General features: G+C 29.1%; 3 protein-coding genes across 10 annotated transcripts; 1 reads left to right on the top strand and 2 right to left on the bottom strand.

Moving 5' to 3' along the window:
• Positions 1 to 100: 100 nt before the first annotated feature.
• On the top strand, positions 101 to 9381 carry Ntf-2 (nuclear transport factor-2). 4 transcript variants are annotated; one of them, XM_076530985.1, is made up of 6 exons: positions 101 to 224; positions 330 to 712; positions 793 to 864; positions 1063 to 1161; positions 1637 to 1794; positions 2596 to 2937. In XM_076530985.1, exons 2-5 carry the CDS (start codon positions 605 to 607, stop codon positions 1748 to 1750), a joined length of 393 nt encoding a protein of 130 aa, XP_076387100.1. In that variant the 5' UTR covers positions 101 to 224; positions 330 to 604; the 3' UTR covers positions 1751 to 1794; positions 2596 to 2937. The 4 variants fall into 4 exon arrangements, 3 of the variants coding, with proteins under 3 accessions (XP_076387100.1, XP_003704011.1, XP_003704010.1); XM_003703963.3 differs by having other exon boundaries at positions 102 to 224; positions 1637 to 1757; XR_001096169.2 differs by lacking the exons at positions 101 to 224; positions 1637 to 1794 and adding exons at positions 4966 to 6603; positions 7122 to 9381 and having other exon boundaries at positions 343 to 712; positions 2596 to 2786.
• Positions 3222 to 5529, bottom strand: Hpd (4-hydroxyphenylpyruvate dioxygenase). Its single transcript, XM_012286764.2, has 12 exons — positions 5471 to 5529; positions 5325 to 5351; positions 5179 to 5241; positions 4971 to 5075; positions 4708 to 4833; positions 4556 to 4645; positions 4385 to 4485; positions 4232 to 4309; positions 3926 to 4160; positions 3731 to 3853; positions 3527 to 3643; positions 3222 to 3403 (listed from the first exon to the last, which is right to left on the bottom strand). The coding sequence occupies exons 1-12, from the start codon at positions 5471 to 5473 to the stop codon at positions 3329 to 3331; spliced, it is 1143 nt and encodes a 380-aa protein (XP_012142154.1). The 5' UTR covers positions 5474 to 5529; the 3' UTR covers positions 3222 to 3328.
• On the bottom strand, positions 6099 to 14424 carry HPS4 (Hermansky-Pudlak syndrome 4 protein). Of its 5 annotated transcripts, none has more exons than XM_076530983.1 (10): positions 13826 to 14409; positions 12294 to 12317; positions 11924 to 12158; positions 11424 to 11654; positions 11254 to 11348; positions 11119 to 11188; positions 10861 to 11028; positions 9459 to 10796; positions 9155 to 9381; positions 6510 to 8850 (listed from the first exon to the last, which is right to left on the bottom strand). In XM_076530983.1, exons 1-10 carry the CDS (start codon positions 13831 to 13833, stop codon positions 8676 to 8678), a joined length of 2571 nt encoding a protein of 856 aa, XP_076387098.1. In that variant the 5' UTR covers positions 13834 to 14409; the 3' UTR covers positions 6510 to 8675. The 5 variants fall into 5 exon arrangements, with proteins under 5 accessions (XP_076387099.1, XP_076387098.1, XP_012142161.2 ...); XM_012286771.2 differs by lacking the exon at positions 13826 to 14409 and adding an exon at positions 12514 to 12689 and having other exon boundaries at positions 12294 to 12417; XM_076530984.1 differs by lacking the exons at positions 6510 to 8850; positions 12294 to 12317 and adding an exon at positions 6099 to 6219 and having other exon boundaries at positions 13616 to 14424.
• Positions 14425 to 21437: the final 7013 nt, after the last annotated feature.

Below are 21437 nucleotides of genomic sequence, written 5' to 3'. Positions count from 1 at the left end.
TCTACAGTGACAGGCACCACACACACCTCACGGTTTTTCGCACCGGAAAAAAGGAAGTTAACCTAACTTTTAAACAAGTGTAAAATACAAAATGCAGATGTCGCACCACTAAACATCCGGCAATATCAACAAACCAATGATAGGTTACCATTCAAATGAAGTTGGGTAAAATTGTTTTTTATCGAAGAATTGCAATTTAAATTTTTCTCATCTGTCGTTAAAAGGTAAAAAATATCCTTTTCTTTCTTAAAAAATGTGTTATACAATTTAATAAAATAATGACGAAATAATTTTATATATTCTCAATTATGAAATTCGCGAACAAGCAGTAAATTATTTGCACGAAAGTGAGCACAGTCTTTGTCAAACATCAAAACTTTTCGAGAGTTCGAGAATAATGCCAAACGATTTTCTCGATACATCGAATTGGTCGGCATAAGTAGCTTCCTGCTCGCTTGTATCTCACACGAGGGATGTTAAGAGGCATTATTTTATTCTTCTTATAAGACCTTTCCTAAAGATAAAAGTGTCGAACCATTAAATCACAGAGGAAGACTATTATCGTTAATATTGAGTAGTGAGTGGGACGTAATAAGTTAGCGTAATGGCATTAAACCCTCAATATGAAGTTATTGGGAAGGGTTTCGTGCAGCAGTATTATGCGCTGTTTGATGACCCTACTCAAAGACCAAATTTAATAAATATGTATAATGTAAGTTTTTACTGTTCATAATTGTGTTCATTTGCTGTGTTAATCGTGGTTTGCATATGCATTCATTATCGTGCTTACAGACCGAGTCATCATTCATGACGTTTGAAGGTTTACAAATACAGGGTGCTATTAAAATAATGGAAAAATTAACTGTAAGTACTTCCAATAAATAAGAAAAGTAAGTTAATTTTATAGTCCAACAGTCATTCCTTCTTAAAAGATATTGGTTAGGTTAAGAAAGTACAAAAATATATTGAAATGTAGTTATTTAATAGGAAAAGTATATTCATTTTGTATATATGAATAATGAATTTTATTTAATGAATTAAGTTATAATTTTTCATTTTCAGAGTTTAACGTTTCAAAAAATTAATCGGATAATAACTGCTATTGATTCACAACCAATGTTTGATGGTGGCGTACTCATTAATGTCTTAGGAAGGTTGCAGGTAAGAGAAATAGTTTTTCTATATTATAATAGTAATAGAATAAATAAATATATTCATACAGAAGTATATAAAAACTTAAGGCATATATACATAATAAGAATTTAACACAAGAAGGTGATATATCTTTTAATATGTTCAAAATTCTTGTTCCAATTAGTTCAGTAATTTGATTTTGTGATGCAGTTGTCTTTTGAGACTAAATAATGCAATATATTTTTGAAGTGAAAAGAAATTTTGGCTTGAGTATTTGGTTAAATTGTTCGTTACATCGATGTACATTATGTTTGTCCATATATTATACTTTATTGGCTGGACATGCTACACAAATGTGTACTGTACTGCCTTACATTTTTTGTGCTGCCATATGAAGATAGAGATTGAGCTATGACTAATGTCCAGCAACAATCTCTCTATATACCTACGCAAAGAAGATGAAATAAGAAAATTGAGTCAGTGATTGTTGATGATTGGGCAGACTGATGAGGATCAGCCCCATGCATACATCCAGACATTTGTCCTGAAGCCAATTGGCACCAGCTTTTACGTGCAGCATGACATCTTCAGACTTGCCCTGCACGACACCGTTTAGGCGTCAGGTATTGATATTCCATTGGTCTTCGTACCATGGTACAGGCAAGCTCAATTCTAATTTTTAGTCTGAAAATGCTTGTTACTTACTAGTATGGCTGCTTGTTATTAACTTTAAATGTGTAGTTTTAGCAATATTGCTTTTTGTATGTGCTATAACTTCTTTTTTCTTCTTGCACCAGTCAGTAATAAATGTTGCACCAAAATGTCTTTTTAATATTAAGAAATTACCCTATATTTAACTACAGGTTTATGTATTATTAATTATATATTTTTATAACTTTGGGAACTGTTAATTACACAAAACAAAATCTTAAATTGCTGAACTGACTGGAATAAAAAAAATTATTTTATTTTATTTATACAAAAGTGTAATAGAATAATGATTGTAATATATTTATTTTTTTATAATTTTAACCATTGAAGTACTATTATGTATTTTTTGTCATAATACTGGAAATAACTTACTCCAATATAACATACAAGTTTATTGCAGTTTTATATAAATTTGGAACACAAAATATATTTTTAGATTAAGTGTTATCACTTGGTAAGTTTATCATACATAACATATATATTTTTTGTTCATTGTATATCTCAAATAGCATTTGGATCATTTTTGCATGACTTAATAAAATTATTAATTTCAGTCCAGTATAACATACAATAGGTAACCATAATTTGGTTTTGCATCAATATATTTTTGCATATAACCAATTTGTTCTAACTTCTGCATATGAAAAGTTAATTTTATGCAGAGTGTCCAAATTGAATACTGCCAAAGATATTTACTTGCATAACATACTTGTATATATATATTTGTAAAATATATATAATCTGTTACAGGCTGATGAAGATCCACCACATGCCTTCTCACAGATTTTTGTGCTGAAGCCACTGGGGAATTCATTCTTTTGCCAACACGATATTTTCCGTCTTGGCATTCATGATAGCGCGTGAAGGGAAGTGTCTGCAAGTTCACCATGATTAATAGCAGACAATGATCTAATCCATGGACTCCCCAGAGATTGAAATAAGTGAGCTACTTTCTCCTTAATATCCTTTGTCAATCACATATTATTCTATTCTTTCTAGATATTGCAATTTTTATATAAAAAAAATATCTGCTTATATCTTGGCCATAAAACAAAAACAGGAGAGCATTCAAAATAAACACAGTTTAATAATCGTCTTGCTTTCCTCATTTTCTGAATATGCCTGTTATTGGTTACGTGATTATAATATAACACCACCATAACATGTTATATAATCTTTGATTTAAATGATCAATTGATTGTGCTTTGAATTGTATTACATATTTTCTCCTTATGCTGTATGTATTTTTGTAAAATAGATACTGGCCATTAAATACAACATCCAAACTTAATAATGTGATATTAGCTTCCATTCTGCGATAAGCAATATAAAAAAATTTTAAATATAAATTGAAAGTAATGGAAAGTATTTCCATATTAAACTTATTATAATATCAATTTATTATATAAAATTAGTAAATGCAATAACTATACATATTTTTATGTAGCCTTAACGCGATTATTTAATTATAATTTACACTTCATTATAAATTGCCACGTTTAGCTTGTTCCATCTCAATAGCTTCAAATAATGCTTGGAAATTTCCAGCTCCAAACCCCTATAACGAAAATAGAAATCAACATATTTTTAATGATCTTAATTTTAAATAATTCTTAGTAGGTTTAAATTGTAATAAAGAATAGATATATTTTAATTTTATATTACTAGTTATAATACTTACATTGTGATTGTGCCTTTGAATTACTTCTATGAAAAGAGTTGGACGATCTTGCATGTTTTTAGTAAATATTTGTAAAAGATATCCGTTTTCGTCATAGTCAATTAAAATTTTCAATTTCTGGAAGTATAATATTTAAAGGTTTAGTAGTGATTATAAGCTTTTATTAAAGTTATTTCACATGTATCTCAGTTTTCATTTTCTTACCTGAAGTATATTAAGATCTTCTATAATTTTTACCCCACTGTTCTTCAAACGATTTCTTAACATATCATAGTAACTATCCGGTACATCCAGGAATTCCACGCCCCTAGCTCGTAAATTTTGTATCTGAAGCACAAGGAAACTTCGTAATATCGAAAATCAGTTTAAAGATTTATAAAAATTAAGAATGATATTTACAGCTGTAACTATATCATTTGTATTAAGAGCAATGTGTTGTACTCCTGCTCCTCCATAGTATTCTACGTATTCTTGTATTTGAGAACGTTTCTTGCCAGGAGCAGGCTCATTAATAGGCATTTTCACTGTTTCTTCCCAATTTGTCATTACAATAGAGCGTAAAGCAGAATATTCTGTATGCAGTTGAGTATCATCTACCGACCAGAATCGATGAAACTGCAGACATCGTTCATACCTACAATCACATCATTTTTTTTACAAACAGTACTTTTCATAGTTTCTCACATTTTTAATCATATTATATACCATTTTGCAACAGGTTCCATTTCTTTATCAGGTTGATTACCAACAATATGATCTACGAAATTTAATCCAATTTTCGGTCTAAAAAATAAAAGTATGATATTATTGTGTTAATTTACCCCTTACATTGTACTTTGCTTAAAGTATTTTACATACAAACTCTTCAAAAACGAATCTTTTTCTTGCTTTTTATATCCTGGCAGAAAGAATCCTTTATATTTTGATCTATCTATGAGGGTATGATATGTATCTCCATACTGTCAATTAAAACACAATATTTATTAAAAGCAATTATATTTATATATTCTTTTTATATAGTCTACTTACAGTTTTTATTGTAGCAAATTTCACAGTACCATATTCATCCTTTTCTTCCCATATATCTTTCACTATTTTTGCACCTCTCTCTTTCGCGATCTATCAAATATTAATTGTTATAATTTTTAATCTACTATAAATTTGTTTATTTCTTTACATACTTTCACAATGATCTCTATATCTTCAACGTTCAGGGCAATATCGCGGACACCATCACCATGTCGTGAAAGGTGATTTGCCATCTCTTTGTTATCAGGTTCATAGGCTGATTCAAATACAAAAATAATCTGTAAATAAAATATCCTTAAATAAATGAAGTATCACTCTTTCCTTTACTGTATTGTATCTTATGCAGTACGTGTTTAAATTGCAACATTAATTTTATAAAAATGTTTTTATTAATAAAAATTTTCTTTTAGTATACCTGATTTTGTTTCACAACATGAGCTGCAACTTGTCTTGAGCCAGTTTCTAAACCGCGATAACCCAGAGGTTCAAAACCCAGCCTAGCACAATAGTAACTGGCAGCCTAAAATGATGAATATTTTTATTTTTGATATTCAAACTATGAAGTCAGAAGAATAAATGTAAAATCCTGATTATTTTTTCATTTTATAACAAGTTTTGATTACCTGTTTTGCATTTCCAACCCAAAATTTAATATGATCAAAGCATACAAACTTTCCACCCAAAGGCTAAAAATCCAAAATCACATTAATCAGACATTTATACACTCAATTTGTTTTATCATTCTATTATCATATTGCAATCTACTTACCTTTGGTCCTTTATCCGTATATGTGGTCTAAAAAGATGGAAAATTTTTAAATTAATTTTTTTTTTAACAAATCAATTGAGATAAATTTTACTTATGGAATAAAGTAATATAATTTTATGTTTAACTACAGATTGTTGTTTTCTTACCATTTTAAATGTCCGTAGAACCTCAAGTGCAGTTAGTCAAAGTTTTGTTTTTAGTGGTTCATAATCACAGGAGTATCCCGCTTAAATATCACCGCATCAAAATCAACTATCGATATCCTGATCGTTGATTGGTCGATCGTGGAGGCTTGTTTTGTATCACATTCTTCTAGAATTGTGATACGCAAATCAACTGAATAATATTATCGTTTCTAGCAGGTTTTTCAGGGTTGCTCTACGACATGATCATTTGATGTTTTCTCGAATGTGGGCTCGCCTCTGAAATTACCACGTGCTAAGGTCATTTCTTTGATTGAGCTAAAGTAGGCTGTTCAATAAAAGTTTACCTTTTCTGTGCATATTAAACACTGAGGTCTCTTCTATGTAATATTCAGATATTTTATTTAACTTGTTATTTAGTATTTTATATTTTATTTAACTTGTTATTAATACACAGGTGACAACATTATTAACTTTTTCTTTATACATTTGCAATGAAAAATATTTCTAGCCAAACGTAGTTGAGAAGAAGAAATATATTGCAATCCCTTAAAATTGTTATTACAGTATACTTGATACAATAAATAATGCATGATAATACTTTGTTATGAGCGAATGTTTACCTCTTCTGATTTTTTGCAAGACTGAAGTATTCATTGAATGTGAAATTTTTAAATTTGCATCTTGAGTATACATGACTGATATTGTATCATGAAAATATTGTAAGTATTCAGTATCGGTGCTTTCATTATCTAGTTTAAGAAAAACAAATAAATTGAAATTTGTTTAAACAATTATTACTGAGACAACTAATTAATAGAACAAAGTATTAAATATGTATGATGATTTCTATATAAATCATGGAAATTCAGAATGTTCTGCTTCTGAAAAACTTTCCGTTAATGGGGGCTTGCCATTTTGAATAATAAAACGCGATTGGTCGTGCGTCAGCGCGTGATTCTTGTTTAATAGACGAGTTTTTGATGCAAATAGCGCGTGAAATGAAACGTGTGTTCTGCGTGGAATAAGCATATTAACAAACTAGCAGAACTAGGAGGCTCGCCTCGATTTATTTTCGTCATCATCGAAGTCGAGGAAGAAAAACGGCACAATGACTTCCAGATTCCAGATCTGCGGTAAATATCCATAAATTGTACATGATGTTTTGTTCAAAATAAAAACAGTATAATGATGTTATAGTTTTGTATTAGTACGTATAAATATAGTATGCTGTTTTATAATATTTATACCATGTAAATATTTTATCTGCATTTTCAAATTATTCTATATAAAAATTATAATGAAAACTTGAACTATTTTTTAGACTTTGGAATTCCAGAAGTTTAGGACTTTCAGATCTTGAAAATTATGGTCCATGATAAAATTATTTTAAATTGAATAAAACATTTTAATCGGTTAGACTAAATTTAATTTCACTACAGAAATAATGTTTTTGATAACATGTTAGATGACTAGATTAGATGATTGAAAGTATAATATAGAAAATATGCATACGAATTTAAGCATACTACTATAAACAATATAATATACTAATATTAAGTACATAATGAAAAAAAAAAAGAATAAAGATGTTTGACATATTAAATATTATAGTTAACTCATTTTACTTAATAATAATATTGTTATATTACAGATTGAAAATAAATTTTTATACAGTTTACAAATTAAAATTATAATTAAAATCTAAGAGAATTCATAGTTTCATTGACTCATTCATGTTGAAAAGAAATAAGAATCATCTTTTTTAATACTTAATAGAAACCTATTATAACTAGTGAAAAACTGTTATTAGTTTCTAATAGCTAGTTATTTTTTAATTCCTGTAATTCATTTTGTAGTAAATTTCTTATATGCGTGGTTTTTCTAACATTTCTTTTTGACATATTTTTTGTAACATTGACATATGTTATACTCTTTTCTTGTTAATAATAATGCTACTTTAATTTAACATATATACTCAATGATATCATATATTAAAAATGATGCTTTTTAATACATAAAATATAAATTCACATTTATATAACACCGAATTATTAAAAAGTTAAACAATACTTAACAATTATTATACCTATTTATAATACAAATTTTTACTCGTAATAACACAATCTTAAATACATAAATAAATTATTTAATTAATTCTAAATATCACTTAATTTGGACGTAGTAGTACAATACTATAGGTCTTGTTTGTTTCTTCTGTCTAAGACATTTAAAGCTTAGAATTAAACAAAGCATTGTCACATCATGCTATTCTATTGCAGTTAAGTGTCGCATAACATTGAAACCATACATAATAAAAATCATTTGTTCTTATAATAAATGATTCTAAAAGAAAAATGTATAATTGTATTACCAATTTTACTTTTTATATTTAGAAAGTTAAGTTTTTAACGTCGAACCATTGTTTTAATTCTGAAACTCGCAATATTTAATATATTTTTGTACGATTATGATAAAATTTGAATTTCTCTGATAGCAATATTGTTAAACAATTAATGTAGATTCGTTATAAAGTAAATATCTTTAGTGAAACATGTAATATTTTATATTAAAATACATTTTCATAGCCCAGAAAATAGAAATGCTTTAATACCAATTTTATTATGTATGGTTGGTACATGTAATTAATATAAAATAGTTTCGATTATAGCCAATTCTTAAATTATTATACCAAATAGTATCTTCTTTGTTACAAAAATACGTGTAGAAAATTTTAATTGTAAGATTAGTTAATTAAATTAATAGAACGTTTATCATTTTAATATCTGGAAAGATATGAAAATTTGAACTCATTGTTTCTTACTCATGATGTGGACATTTTAAATAAATATGATACTATCTATATACACGTTCAAATGTATACGTGATATCTATGCACGATTATTAGAAAGTTATCACTATAGTAATAAAAATTCAACTACTGTTACATGCTAATTACTAAATGCAGGAATACATTCTCGTTTTTCGATGTCCTTGTATTATCATGTAACAAGGTGAAGAGAATGTTCCTGTGATAATAATTAAGAAATTCGAAAAATTTACCTATTACTATACGCAAAAAATATGTACAAAATGTGATATTGTATCATTACTTTGGCATGCCATAATATACAATAAACACAATATTAAATGAAATAAATTAATCTGGAATGATGTTGTAATGTAGATATTTGTAGATAATTGTAATTTATAGTAATACAATCCCGTGATCTCTTTCTAGTCTACGTTTTGCTTTAAGAGATACAATTCCCATTAAATCTGCAGGAGTCGGAAGTCCTCCAGAGGTATTTGGAGCCACTGCTTGTTGATAAAATACCTCTATGTTTCCACACTGGTTACCATAAACAACAGTATCTTCCGTTCTAATTAATTAATAAAATATACTCGTATTTTTTTCCATACTTTGTGAAGCATTATTATAAACAATATTTGTCAAAGTTAAAACTTTGTGCACGAGTAAATAGTCAAAAATTTATTATAACAAGTTTGTAATAAAGAGAAAGTGTATTTAAAACTACATTGCATTCTTTTTTTCTCAAGTTTAAAAAATTTTCAAACATTAGCATTATTTCAACGAAGCAAAAAAGATCTACTAAAACAAATTATAACTGTCATGTGCAAAATTAAATTAATTTTAAATGAGTCATCTAACATCTAAAGAATTACCTGACAATGATATCCGTGAGGTTACTAGCATGCTTGAATCTATCATGAAGACAAGAAACAATGTCCAATTCAGTGACACCCCAAAGTCCAGAACGATGTATCGTATCCCATTGGGGATCAATACTTAAAATACTATATAACTCTTTATTTTCATTTGACGGCATAGGTTCTAGACATTGCTGCAATCTTGCTTCGAGTTTTCCTAATGTACTTACACAAGTTTGCCACTGTAATATGTATTGTTGAATTAAAGAAAGTTATTTATCATAAATTATTGATGTATTGAAACATAAAATATGCTTACAAGAAAATGTATAAGATCAGGATTATTGGCAGTTCCGTTTTCCATTAACAATACTAATACCATATTTTGATGTCCACAAAGAAATAATTCCGTTTTCTCAAGACAAACTTTATTCTTAGATGTAGTTACCCAATCTTCTTCTAGTTCATCCTCTCCATCACTACCAGTTTCCTTATTAACTGCTTCTAATTTTTGTTTGATCAATTGATTTGTTGTCGTTGAAAATCCAGACAAATCACGAAATTCGCTGGGAGTAGTTTCTCTACTACAAAAACCACTGGTTCTTTCATCAGCAAGTAAACTAAGTTTGGACATGAGAGGTGTTAATTGTAGACCATCTAGTTTTTTCTTCTGAAGAAAATCATACGAGTTGCCACATTCTGATGTTGATTTTCGTCTATCATCGTTGTCGGTAATATTGAGTGGTTTTAAAGGAAGACTCATTGATCTACGATAAGTTTCCTGTTTTGTTTTATCACCTAATTTTATGTCACGAGAATTACCCGGTTTTTCAGAATTATTACTAGTTATTGTATCACAGTTGTTAGTCATATTCTTCGCATCACAATTTTTTGTTAAACTTACTAAAAAGTCGTTGTGATTTACTAAATAGTTTTGATCGTCTTTAAGTTCTTCATAATGCGAAGATATGTATTGCTCGTACAGAGATTGAGATGCTGGCAATCCATCACATCGAAATACAGGATAACAAGGATCAGTAATTGTATGAAACTGTCTCCTATGCATAGGTCTCCTTCGAGGGGAAGATTCAGGAGACATACTGGCTTTCGTCTGCGGTAAACCTAGTCCGTACGTTCTAACTGATATTCGATTAGTGTAAAAATTTGTAGATGATTCTAAATCATGCATGCTTAAACTTTTTTTACTGAATTCTTTCCTTTTAACTAGTTTTTCTTTTGGCGTTTCGTTTCGTAATTTATTTAAACGTTTACATCTAAGTGCTTCTTTAACAACATCTGGAATGTCATCAACATTTGTTCTCACTTCTTTCTTTTCTTCTTCTGTTTCACCATTTGCTTCCTCGTTCGTGTTACATATTAACATGACATTGCCATGCAACACTCTATTAATATCTTTTAAAGGCGTAGAACAAACACTTGGAGTTAAAGGATTTGCACACTTAGGACGGTCTGATTTACTTTCCTGTTTGCGCTTAACTGGAGAATTGTAAGTTGTAAGTGGAACGGAAGATACATAATGGCTATTATCATTATACTGTGATGAATCTAATTCTCCTTCTTCAGGTACAGTAAAAATACGAGAAGTGTCACGTTTCATCCCAGATAAAGGTAATTCTTTAGCATTCTTGGACATATTCTAAACAATTTAATAGTTTTGTTATTATATGCACATCATAACTTATCTTTTAATATCTGCTTACCTTTCTTTGTAAGGTCTTTTTTGCAGCAGAATCCAAATAAGAACTGTAATATCGTTCATTATTTGCTTCTTGTAAGAGTTTCGTGAATTGTTTTTGTTCAATGTACACCCTCATTAACTGCACTCCAACAGGTAAATGAAATTCAGTTGATATTCTCTCTGCTGGGGCCTAAGAAGCAAATTTGTATACAAAATACAAGTGATAAAAAAATTTGTTCATATTATATAAGTATTATATACCATTAGTAATTTAAGATACCTTTATTCTATATGGATCAGTTATAACAATTTGTTTTGTCAAATCAGAACTCAGTTGAGTAGCAACTACCCTAAAATGTTAATACATTAATGTTTTCAGACAGAAAAATTTCGAATAATTTATAAAATAACTTACTTATTGTTATAGAAGAGTGCACCACCCATAATACCATTAGTTTCTTGACAATATTGTAAAACTTGAATTGCTTCTAAAAATATGTTACTAGCACTCTACAAAAAAAAACATTAAATTAATTTATAATACAAAGTGCAGTATAATCAGGAAAATAAAAATAAAATATTAACCTTTGGAAGTTTAATAATAGGAATGTTAGAAAAAAGATTGGCACTATATTGAAGAATTGGCAAATATGTTTCAAACATTTGATATAACTTTTCGGTAAATTTATTTCTATCATTATTAAATGATTCTAATATTTTATTGAGATCACAATGGAAAAATTGTAATAATGATTCCAATGTATTTGCACGCCTTTCTAGAACCCAATCATGAATATTCCTATCAGTTCCTACTGCCTGCAAAGTAATAATCAATGAAATATGTGTGCTGAATTACTTCATAGTAGCAAATGATACATTAAACAATAATAAAGATACTGTGCTTCATTCACTAAGAGACTTATTCACTGATAATTGTAATAGCTTTGGTAGATAACCACTACTATCATATCTATGCTATACAGTACCTTTTACTTTGTATATTTTAAGATTTCCAAATGGAATAGTTATGAGTTGAAAATTAATAGCTTTATATAATGTTAAGAATCTGATAATAATATACTTACAAGTACATACTGGCCAAATTTTTTTAACACAAATTTTCCACCCTGTAATGTAATTGATTTTGGAGCAGAAAAAGAAGAGGTAAGAAACTGATTAACAGCCATCAATTGACCTGCTAAAGCTAGTCTTTGAGTAAGAGATACCCATGCTGGATGGAAATACATAACTGCCTCGGCAGGATCATCATCTTCTTTACAACACCTTGCAGTGTCGTAAACAAACACTATCATCATTTCTCTAAAAACAAACAAAAATTAAGAACAATTGTAATAACCCAATATTTATATTTATTTAGTATTTAAAATCTATTTATATAAAATAACATGGAAAATAAAATAAGACATCATTTTGTAAAAAAATGAAATAGCTTACCCTGAAATAATTGATAAAAATGTTCTATATGCAATTGTGAAAATTTACCAATTTTCATTTTTACAAAATCACAGACATAATATTAATGTCTATAACTTGCTATGATTCTGATATACTAAGAGGTCTATGAAGAAAACAATCGTAGGCAAAAAATTACTGATTAGCTGCACCATTAACCGATAACAAAATAAATGAGATAAGATTACAGTTTAGAACACACCTTTTATAAGCACTTTGTTGTTACATTAGAATCTGTTGTGTATACATACATTACAAGAACTTGTAATACTACCATTCATAGATATTTAAAAAGAGACAAACAGGTTTTTCCAGTTTGGTAAAACTGATTTAATCAGTAATTGTCAATAAGTATCATAATCCTACAAGTCATATCTCCTTTTATCGTTAAAAGGATGTTTTATAAATAATATAAAAAGGAATGTTTTACTCTGACAAAATTTATATTGAGCTTTGAAAGTAGTATTTTATTTATACTTATATAAATTATGTACATTATTTAAATATACGGAAAGGCTTTGAAACCAATTAAATACCTTACATTATGAAATACTAATAAAACAAATGTACTGCAATATATTTAGATACATATGTACATGCATGGATTACTACTAAGTACTACATATTTTGAAACTAAAATTTAATATTACTTTTACTCATTAATAGAATAATCAAATGTGTACTTTTATTTACATAAATACTATTCTATTCAAAATATAAAATGTGTCGATTAAATTACACGTAAACATAAATTAGTTAATTATACATATAAGCTATTGCTTAGTATATTTACTATATTACAATTAATTTCTTAGAAATCAAATCTGCAATAAACATGTGTTATTTAAAAATTATGATACTAAGAGGTATTCCAACAATTTCATTTGTCTGGAATAGCATGGTTATTTTAAATAATAGAATTACTTATAAGAATTGTATATAAAAAATATATACTATAATGTTAATAGTTCATTGATTGTTAAATGCAAAGTAAAAAGTAAAAAAAATAAGATGAACAAGAAGAATGATAAATTTTAGGATTTATATTTGAGATAGACTACTTTCAAAATTCACCATAAGAAATTAAATGTTCTGTATAAAAAAAAAAGTTAACCTCTAGGTCTGCTCTGTACCTATACAAAATTTATTGATATACCATATTTATCTATTATTTAAAATAGTAATGGTATTCCAGGTGGTTGAATTTGGTGATATACCTTGTATATTAAGTAGCAAAATAAAAGTATCATGACTGTAAGGCAGAAAATACGTGAATTTATTTCATTAATAACAATGAAACTCACACCAGCTTAAAATCACCATTCTCTTTAATAAAAATTAAAGATTTAAAAAGAGACATGCCGGCGAAAAGGAAAGCAATGAAACAAATGTAACAACGATAGAGTAATAGTGTGCAGTGTGGGATAGTAAACAAAGCATTATCACTGAATTAAAGATGCGCTTTCTACGCTGATATAATTAGATAAGGCTAGCGTTACGCAATATCTTCGTACTTTGCCATGGTGACTGTTTACGGTTCGGTATGTCGAGGTTGGGACTTCAATTTCCAATTATCAAATGTCAAATTGTCTCGGTTTTCTCACTCGTTATAACAAATTTAATACCGACTTTTCCGCTAAGCTCTTACAGTAGCTCAAGATGATACTGAGTGTCGTGAAAAATGCACTTCGGTGGAAATGCACTTTCCTGTTATGTAATATAAAATCTGAGCCATAATAATCTTGATTTTCAATCACACTGAACAGAGCCGCTCCTTTACCGCCATGCTGATATCGATCTTCTTTGTATACAACCACAGACAAGATATAGGATAGACCACTCATTTAATGCATTTTTGTAATGCAAGAGTATAAGGTGGTCCTGAAGTTTTCTTCCATATCGATTAGGTCAAGGAAAAACAGATTTTTGTTACGATATGTAACGAGCGAATGTACATTCAGTGCAAATTTGTCTTCTCTGCGGAAAATAGCAGCCACTGGTACAGATTCTTTCCTTATATTTTTTAAAATGTGTATTTTTACCCACTTTAACCGGAAGGAATTGACGACGCTATCTACCGACGAGCGGTGCTATTATTGAAATTTCATGAAAATGGAACAATTGGCGCCATCTCTTCGGCGAGCGGGATGAACTACACGTTTTTGAAACTGTACTTTTATTAGGAAATACCCTTTCCTAAGTTAACCTAACTTTCGACCTAACTTCCTTTATTTTTATAGTATTTTTATTATACAATCCATTACATAGTAAAACGCAATTCACATAATACAACAAATTTTATTTACAAAAATACATAGAAAGCAGAATATATAATACACATATTTAAAAGTAAGTACAATGTTTAGTTAAAGTAAGTCAAACCTTACTTAATTATACATCCAGAACATCTGCTGTTATCTATTTGAAGAAAACATTTATCATATACCTGAAAACAATATTCAATTATAACTCAGTTATTTATTGATTTACATTAATACACAGCTGTAATAACTTATATCTACAATTTAAAATGCAATACTCTGAATCACATCCAACTTTTAGAAAAAGCAATACATTTTATCATATCCATATCTTTTTCACAATACTCATTCATATTCTATATGATAAAAACTACAATACATAGTATTATATCCATATTGTTTTGCAATACTCATAGAAATATTTTAATTATTAACCTGACCTAATTATAATTGAAAAATGCAATACTCTGAACCATATCCAACCTTTTGGCATGAAAAGAAATTTTAAGTAATAAAATATGTTTAGTCTCTAACTTGTAATAGGAAGTGCAATACAATTTGTATCATATCCATAGTTCTTTTTGCAATACTCTGTCATAATCCATATACATATTCAAAATTGCAATACAATGTATCATATCCATAGTTCTTTTTGCAATACTCTGTCATAATCCATATACATATTCAAAATTGCAATACAATGTATCATATCCATATTATTTAATGCAATACTCTCAGTAATATCCATATATTCACCTATGTTTCTTTTAAATAATGAATTCTAAACGTTAATTGAAAAATTCAATACTCTGAATCATATCCAACTTTGACAAAAAATATAAGATGTAAAACATAATCAGCAACATACTTTGTATCATATCCATATTTTTGCAATACATATCCATAATCCTCATTTTTAAAAAAAGCTACTCTGCTAAAAAAATTAAATTTTAAATATTAAACTACAGTTTAAGAATGCAATCAATTGTATCATATCCATGTTATTTCTTGCAATACCATAAAAATATCCATATTTTAATTTATTGTTTCATATTTCTTAAAATAATAAATTTTATATCTTAACCTAAGTATGCAATACCCAGAATCATATCCAAACTTCTAAAAACCTATTATTTAATAACATATCACTAGATATTAAACTTATATTACAAAATACAATACCTCATATTCTGTATCATATCCATAAATTCTTTTACAGTATTCAATTGAATTTATACTTTTGATAGGAATTTTAAACAACTAACAACTTATTTGTTAGAAAAGTTTTTATACCTTGCTCACCAATCTCACAATATCTGTTATACTTACATATTTTATTAATTAGGATAATTCTGAAAACAGTAAGATTTTGAATTATAATTTTTATAAATATACGTTATAATATTACCTCCATAGGAATCCTTACAGTTGCATTATTACATCCCGTAAAAAGTATTACAAATCCGAGTTCATTTCCTTTTCTTTTCAGCATTAAAAAGTAAGTAAAATAAACTAGTATATGTTCAATCAAAAATGGAAGAACATGCTTGACTGACGCTCGACACCTAATGAACATTTCTTCATCCTGTACGAACTAGCTCCGATTGGTTAGCACGTTAGCACACTTCATAACCGAAGACAACGCGCAGCCACCTTCACGCTAGTGTTGGGCAGTCGTGAGATTTTCTCACGCGAGAGCTTTATGCGCATGCGTCAGCGACGTCACAGCTTGCTGCCAATGCCGTACCTAGCCGGTATACGCAATGTTGACTGATGAGGGCACCTTAATGATCCTACATAATTTTTCAAAAATTCTTATAATTGTACCGTAAACTATGAATGTATAGGTTGGGTTAGATTACATTAGGCTGGGTTAGGTTAGTTACATATATGACTGTATAAAACTATACATAAATATATAACTATATATAAATATCGTGAATTATATAATATAATATAATGGGAATAATATGATGGAATATGGGAGATTATTATATTTAAAATAACACAAAAGCACAATAACTTTTGAAACACTAAATGAATTTATTATTTAAGAAAAACGACTTGGAAGGACCTCTTTGAATAACTATATATTATACGTGTGAAAATTATAATATCAGAGAAACAATAACAAAGAAATACATGGATTTTATTTTGTTAACATGCATAGATCCGATAAAAATCGAGCGGTATCTTTTTCCTTTGCTCTTGCAACAAGTATTGGTATTCATATAACAAATCGGCTGCAAACGTAAAAAATAATAATAATCATAAATAAATTTAATATTACTTTTATTATATATAATCTGTTGTATTATTTAACCCTTTTATTCTCTTTCCTGCAATTTTCTTCAGATTTTGTGTTTCCTCACTAGGGCCTAATGATACCTTGTATTTCATCAAAGTGTATACGCTACTGAGGACTTCTACGGATAGCTTACTGCGCATGCGCTGGGACTGCCAAACACTGATCGGCGCGCTACTTAAAAGTAGTTTAAGCCATGCTATCAGACCGACGAGCTAGTCTTTACAGCATTGAAGTGGAGGAAGGATCTTGGCCTTCCATTTAATCAACATAAGTCCTATTTTTTAATATTACACATATATTTAGTCACAACAAATGTACATTATAAATAGTTATTCAATTTATTATTTTTATAATTAACATTTTCTGTTTACTAATGATCTAACCTTCACGTAACAATATTATTAAATCGTGCAACAACAATAAATATGTTATTATAAATGCTTTTATTTTTCAGTTCCAAAATTGAATGTACACACAATCTGCCTCGATCTTCGACAAAGAATTAAACCAATAAAGACTTACATAAATTAAAAATTGTACAAAATATATTTGCAAATTGTATGTATTTATGAAGTTACAATAAATAAACAAAAGAAATTATGTACTTATTTACAATCCTTTCCATTACATTCTAAACATAACAGACAATCAACAGGTTAGGTTAGGCTTACGGTAAGGTTATATCCGGTTAGGTCAGGATCCAAGGTTAGGTTATATTAGGTTCGGTCAGGATCTCAGGTTAGTTCGGATCATGTTAGGTCAGGGACTAAGGTTAGGTTGTATCAGGTTAGGTCTGGAGACCTAACATATATCATTCCCCATGTTACTATTACTATTATCGTGGAACTATAATTATTATCCTTACTACTCTTATTATTAACAATTTAACCGATATCACTACCCATATTACTACTTTTATTATCGTTACAACTATTATTATTATGCTTATTATTATTATTATTATTATTATCATTATTATTACCCATATTACGACTATTATCATCGCTGGAACTCTAATTATCCTTACTACTCTTATTATTATCAATATTATTACGCATATTACTACTTTTATTATCATTATCCTTATTATCCTTATTATTATCAATATTATTACGCATATTACTACTTTCATCATCATTATACTTATTATTCTTATTATTATCAGTATTATTACGCACATTACGACCATTATCATCGCTTCAACTGTAATTATTCTTACTACTCTTATTGTTATCAATATTATTGCGCATATTACTACTTTTATTATCATTATCCTTATTATTCCTAATATTATCAATATTATTACGCATATTACGACTATTATCATAGCTTCAACTGTAATTGTCCTTACTTCTCATTTTATTATCAACATTATTACGCATATTACTACTTTTATTAACATTATCCTTATTATATATATTGTTATCAATATTATTACGCATATTACTACTTTTATCATCATTATCCTTATTATTCTTATTATTATCAATATTATTACGCATATCATGACTATTATCATCGCTGGACCAGTAATTATCCTTACTACTCATATTATTATCAATATTATTGCGCATATTACTACTTTTACTATCATTATCCTTATTATTGTTATTATTATCAATATTATCACGCATATTACTACTCTTATCATCATTATCCTTATTATACTTATTATACTTATTATCCTTATTATTATCAATATTATTACGCATATTACTACTTTCATCATCATTATACTTCTTATTCTTATTATTATCAGTATTATTACGCACATTACGACCATTATCATCGCTCCAACTGTAATTATCCTTACTACTCTTATTATTATCAATATTATTACGCATATTCCGATTATTATCATCGCTGGAACTGTAATTATTCTTACTACTCTTATTATTATGAATATTATTGCGCATCTTACTACTTTTATTATCATTATCCTTATTATCCTTATTATTATCAATATTATTACGCATATTACTACTTTTATCATCATTATCCTTACTGTTCTTATTATTATCAATATTATTATGCATATTACGACTATTATCATCGCTGGAACTATAATTATCTTTACTAATCTTATTATTATTCAATATAACCTATATTATTACCCATATAACTGTTCTTATAATAGTTAGAACTATTATTATCATCCTATTGCTCATCAATATTGCTACTTCTCTTATCGTTATAACTATTGTTAGTAGTACTAATCTATTTTTAATATAAATAATCCTTATTACTCGTATTACAATGGGTGGAACTATAATTAGTATCCTTACTACAGTTAGTACTATCACTCAGGACCCAAGGTTAATTTTTATTGGGTTAGGTAAGTTCCTAAGGTTAGGTTATATTAGGTTAGGTCTGGCCCTACGGTTAGGTTATATTAGGTCAGGTCTGGGTCCAAGGTTAGGTTATATTAGGTTAGGTCTGGGTCCAAAGTTAGGTTACATTAGGTTAGGTCTGGTCCTAAGGTTAGGTCAGAATAGGTTAGGTCTGGGCCTAAGGTTAGGTTATATTAGGTTAGGTCTGGGCCTGAGGTTAGGTCTGGGCCTAAGGTTAGGTTATATTAGGTTAGGTCTGGGCCTGAGGTTAGGTCAGAATAGGTTAGGTCTGGGCCTAAGGTTAGGTTATATTAGGTTAGGTATGGGCCTGAGGTTAGGTCAGAATAGGTTAGGTCTGGGCCTAAGGTTAGGTTATATTAGGTTAGGTCTGGGCCTGAGGTTAGGTCAGAATAGGTTAGGTCTGGGCCTACGGTTAGGTTATATTAGGTTAGGTCTGGGTCTGAGGTTAGGTTATATTAGGTTAGGTTTCGCCCCAAGGTTAGGATATATTGGGTTAGGTCTAGCCATAAGGTTAGGTTATATTAGGTTAGGTCTGGCCCTAAGGTTAGGTCAGAAAAGGTTAGGTCTAGCCATAAGGTTAGGTTATATTAGGTTAGGTCTGGGCCTAAGGTTAGGTTATATTAGGTTAGGTCTGGGCCCATGGTTAGGTTATATTAGGTTAGGTCTGACCCTAGGGTTAGGTTATATTAGGTTAGGTCTGGGCCTAAGGTTAGGTTATATTAGGTTAGGTCTGGGCCCAAGGTTAGGTTATATTAGGTTAGGTCTGACCCTAGGGTTAGGTTATATTAGGTTAGGTCTGGGTACCTAACCTACCTAACCTACCGTGACCTAACCTCATCTGATCTAACCTTAGGCCCTGACCTAACCTAATCCAACCTAACCGGTTAGGTTGGAAAAGGTTAGGTCTGACCCTAGGGTTAGGTTATATTAGGTTAGGTCTGGGTACCTAACCTACCTAACCTACCCTGACCTAACCTCATCTGACCTAACCTTAGGCCCTGACCTAACATAATCCAACCTAACCGGTTAGGTTAGAAAAGGTTAGGTCGGACCCCTGGGTTAGGTTACATTAGGTTAGGTCTGGGTACCTAACCTACCTAACCAACCCTGACCTAACCTGATCTGACCTAACCTTAGGCCCTGACCTAACCTAATACAACCTAACCCTGGGCCCCGACCTAACCTCATTTAACCTAACCCTAGGCCTCGACCTAACCAAATATAACCTAACCTAGCGGTCTGACCTAACCTACTACAACCTAACCTAGGGGTCCGATCTAACTTAATATAACCTAACCCTATGCCCCGAGCTAACATAATATAACCCAACGTAGGGCCCCGATCTAACTTAATATAACCTAACCTTAGGACCTGATCTAGCCCTAGGGCCTGACGAAACCTAATCTAACCTAACTGTGGGTCTGACATGATCCGACAAAACCTTAAGTCCTAACTGATAATAATTACACTAGTACGGATAATAATTATAGTTCCAACGATAATAATAATAGTAATATGGGGAATGATATGTGTTATATTTATAATAGTAACAGTAATAAGGATAATGATGATAAAAGTAGTAATATGCTTAATAATATTGATAATAATATAAATAATAAGGATAATGTTAATAAAAGTAGTAGTATTCGTAATAATGTTCATAATAATATGAGTAGTAAGGATAATTACAGTTCCAGCGATGATAATAGTCGTGATATGCGTAATAATATTGATAATAATAAGAATAATAAGTATAATGATGATAAAAGTAGTAATATGCGTAATAATATTGATAATAATATAAATAATAAGGATAATGTTAATAAAAGTAGTAATATGCGTAATAATGTTGATAATAATATGAGTAGTAAGGATAATTACGGTTCCAGCGATGATAATAGTCGTGATATGCGTAAGAATATTGATAATAATAAGAATAATAAGTAGAATAATAATAAAAGTAGTAATATGCGTAATAATATTGATAATAATATGAGTAGTAAGAATAATTACAGTTCCAGCGATGATAGTAGTCGTAATATACGTAATAGTATTGATAATAATAAGAGTAATAAGGATAATGATGATAAAAGTAGTAATATTCGTAATAATATTGATAATAATATAAATAATAAGGATAATGTTAATAAAAGTAGTAATATGCGTAATAATATCGATAATAATAAGAGTAGTAAGGATAATTACG

Source organism: Megachile rotundata, chromosome 4 (assembly GCF_050947335.1).
Source record: "Megachile rotundata isolate GNS110a chromosome 4, iyMegRotu1, whole genome shotgun sequence".
Lineage (NCBI taxonomy): Eukaryota > Metazoa > Arthropoda > Insecta > Hymenoptera > Megachilidae > Megachile > Megachile rotundata.
This window is presented reverse-complemented; position numbering and strand designations above follow the sequence as displayed.

Coding starts and splice junctions, on each gene's coding strand:
- Ntf-2 (XM_076530985.1), top strand. CDS start 605: ATGGCATTAAACCCTCAATATGAAGTTATTGGGAAGGGTTTCGTGCAG. Junction 713..792: donor ATTTAATAAATATGTATAAT/GTAAGTTTTTAC, acceptor TCGTGCTTACAG/ACCGAGTCATCATTCATGAC. Junction 1,162..1,636: donor ATGTCTTAGGAAGGTTGCAG/GTAAGAGAAATA, acceptor ATGATTGGGCAG/ACTGATGAGGATCAGCCCCA.
- Hpd (XM_012286764.2), bottom strand. Junction 5,242..5,324: donor ATACGGATAAAGGACCAAAG/GTAAGTAGATTG, acceptor TTGGATTTTTAG/CCTTTGGGTGGAAAGTTTGT. Junction 3,854..3,925: donor CAAATGATATAGTTACAGCT/GTAAATATCATT, acceptor CTTGTGCTTCAG/ATACAAAATTTACGAGCTAG.
- HPS4 (XM_076530982.1), bottom strand. CDS start 13,671: ATGTCTCTTTTTAAATCTTTAATTTTTATTAAAGAGAATGGTGATTTT. Junction 11,655..11,923: donor AATTTGGCCAGTATGTACTT/GTAAGTATATTA, acceptor ATTACTTTGCAG/GCAGTAGGAACTGATAGGAA. Junction 9,382..9,458: donor CTGATCTTATACATTTTCTT/GTAAGCATATTT, acceptor TACATATTACAG/TGGCAAACTTGTGTAAGTAC.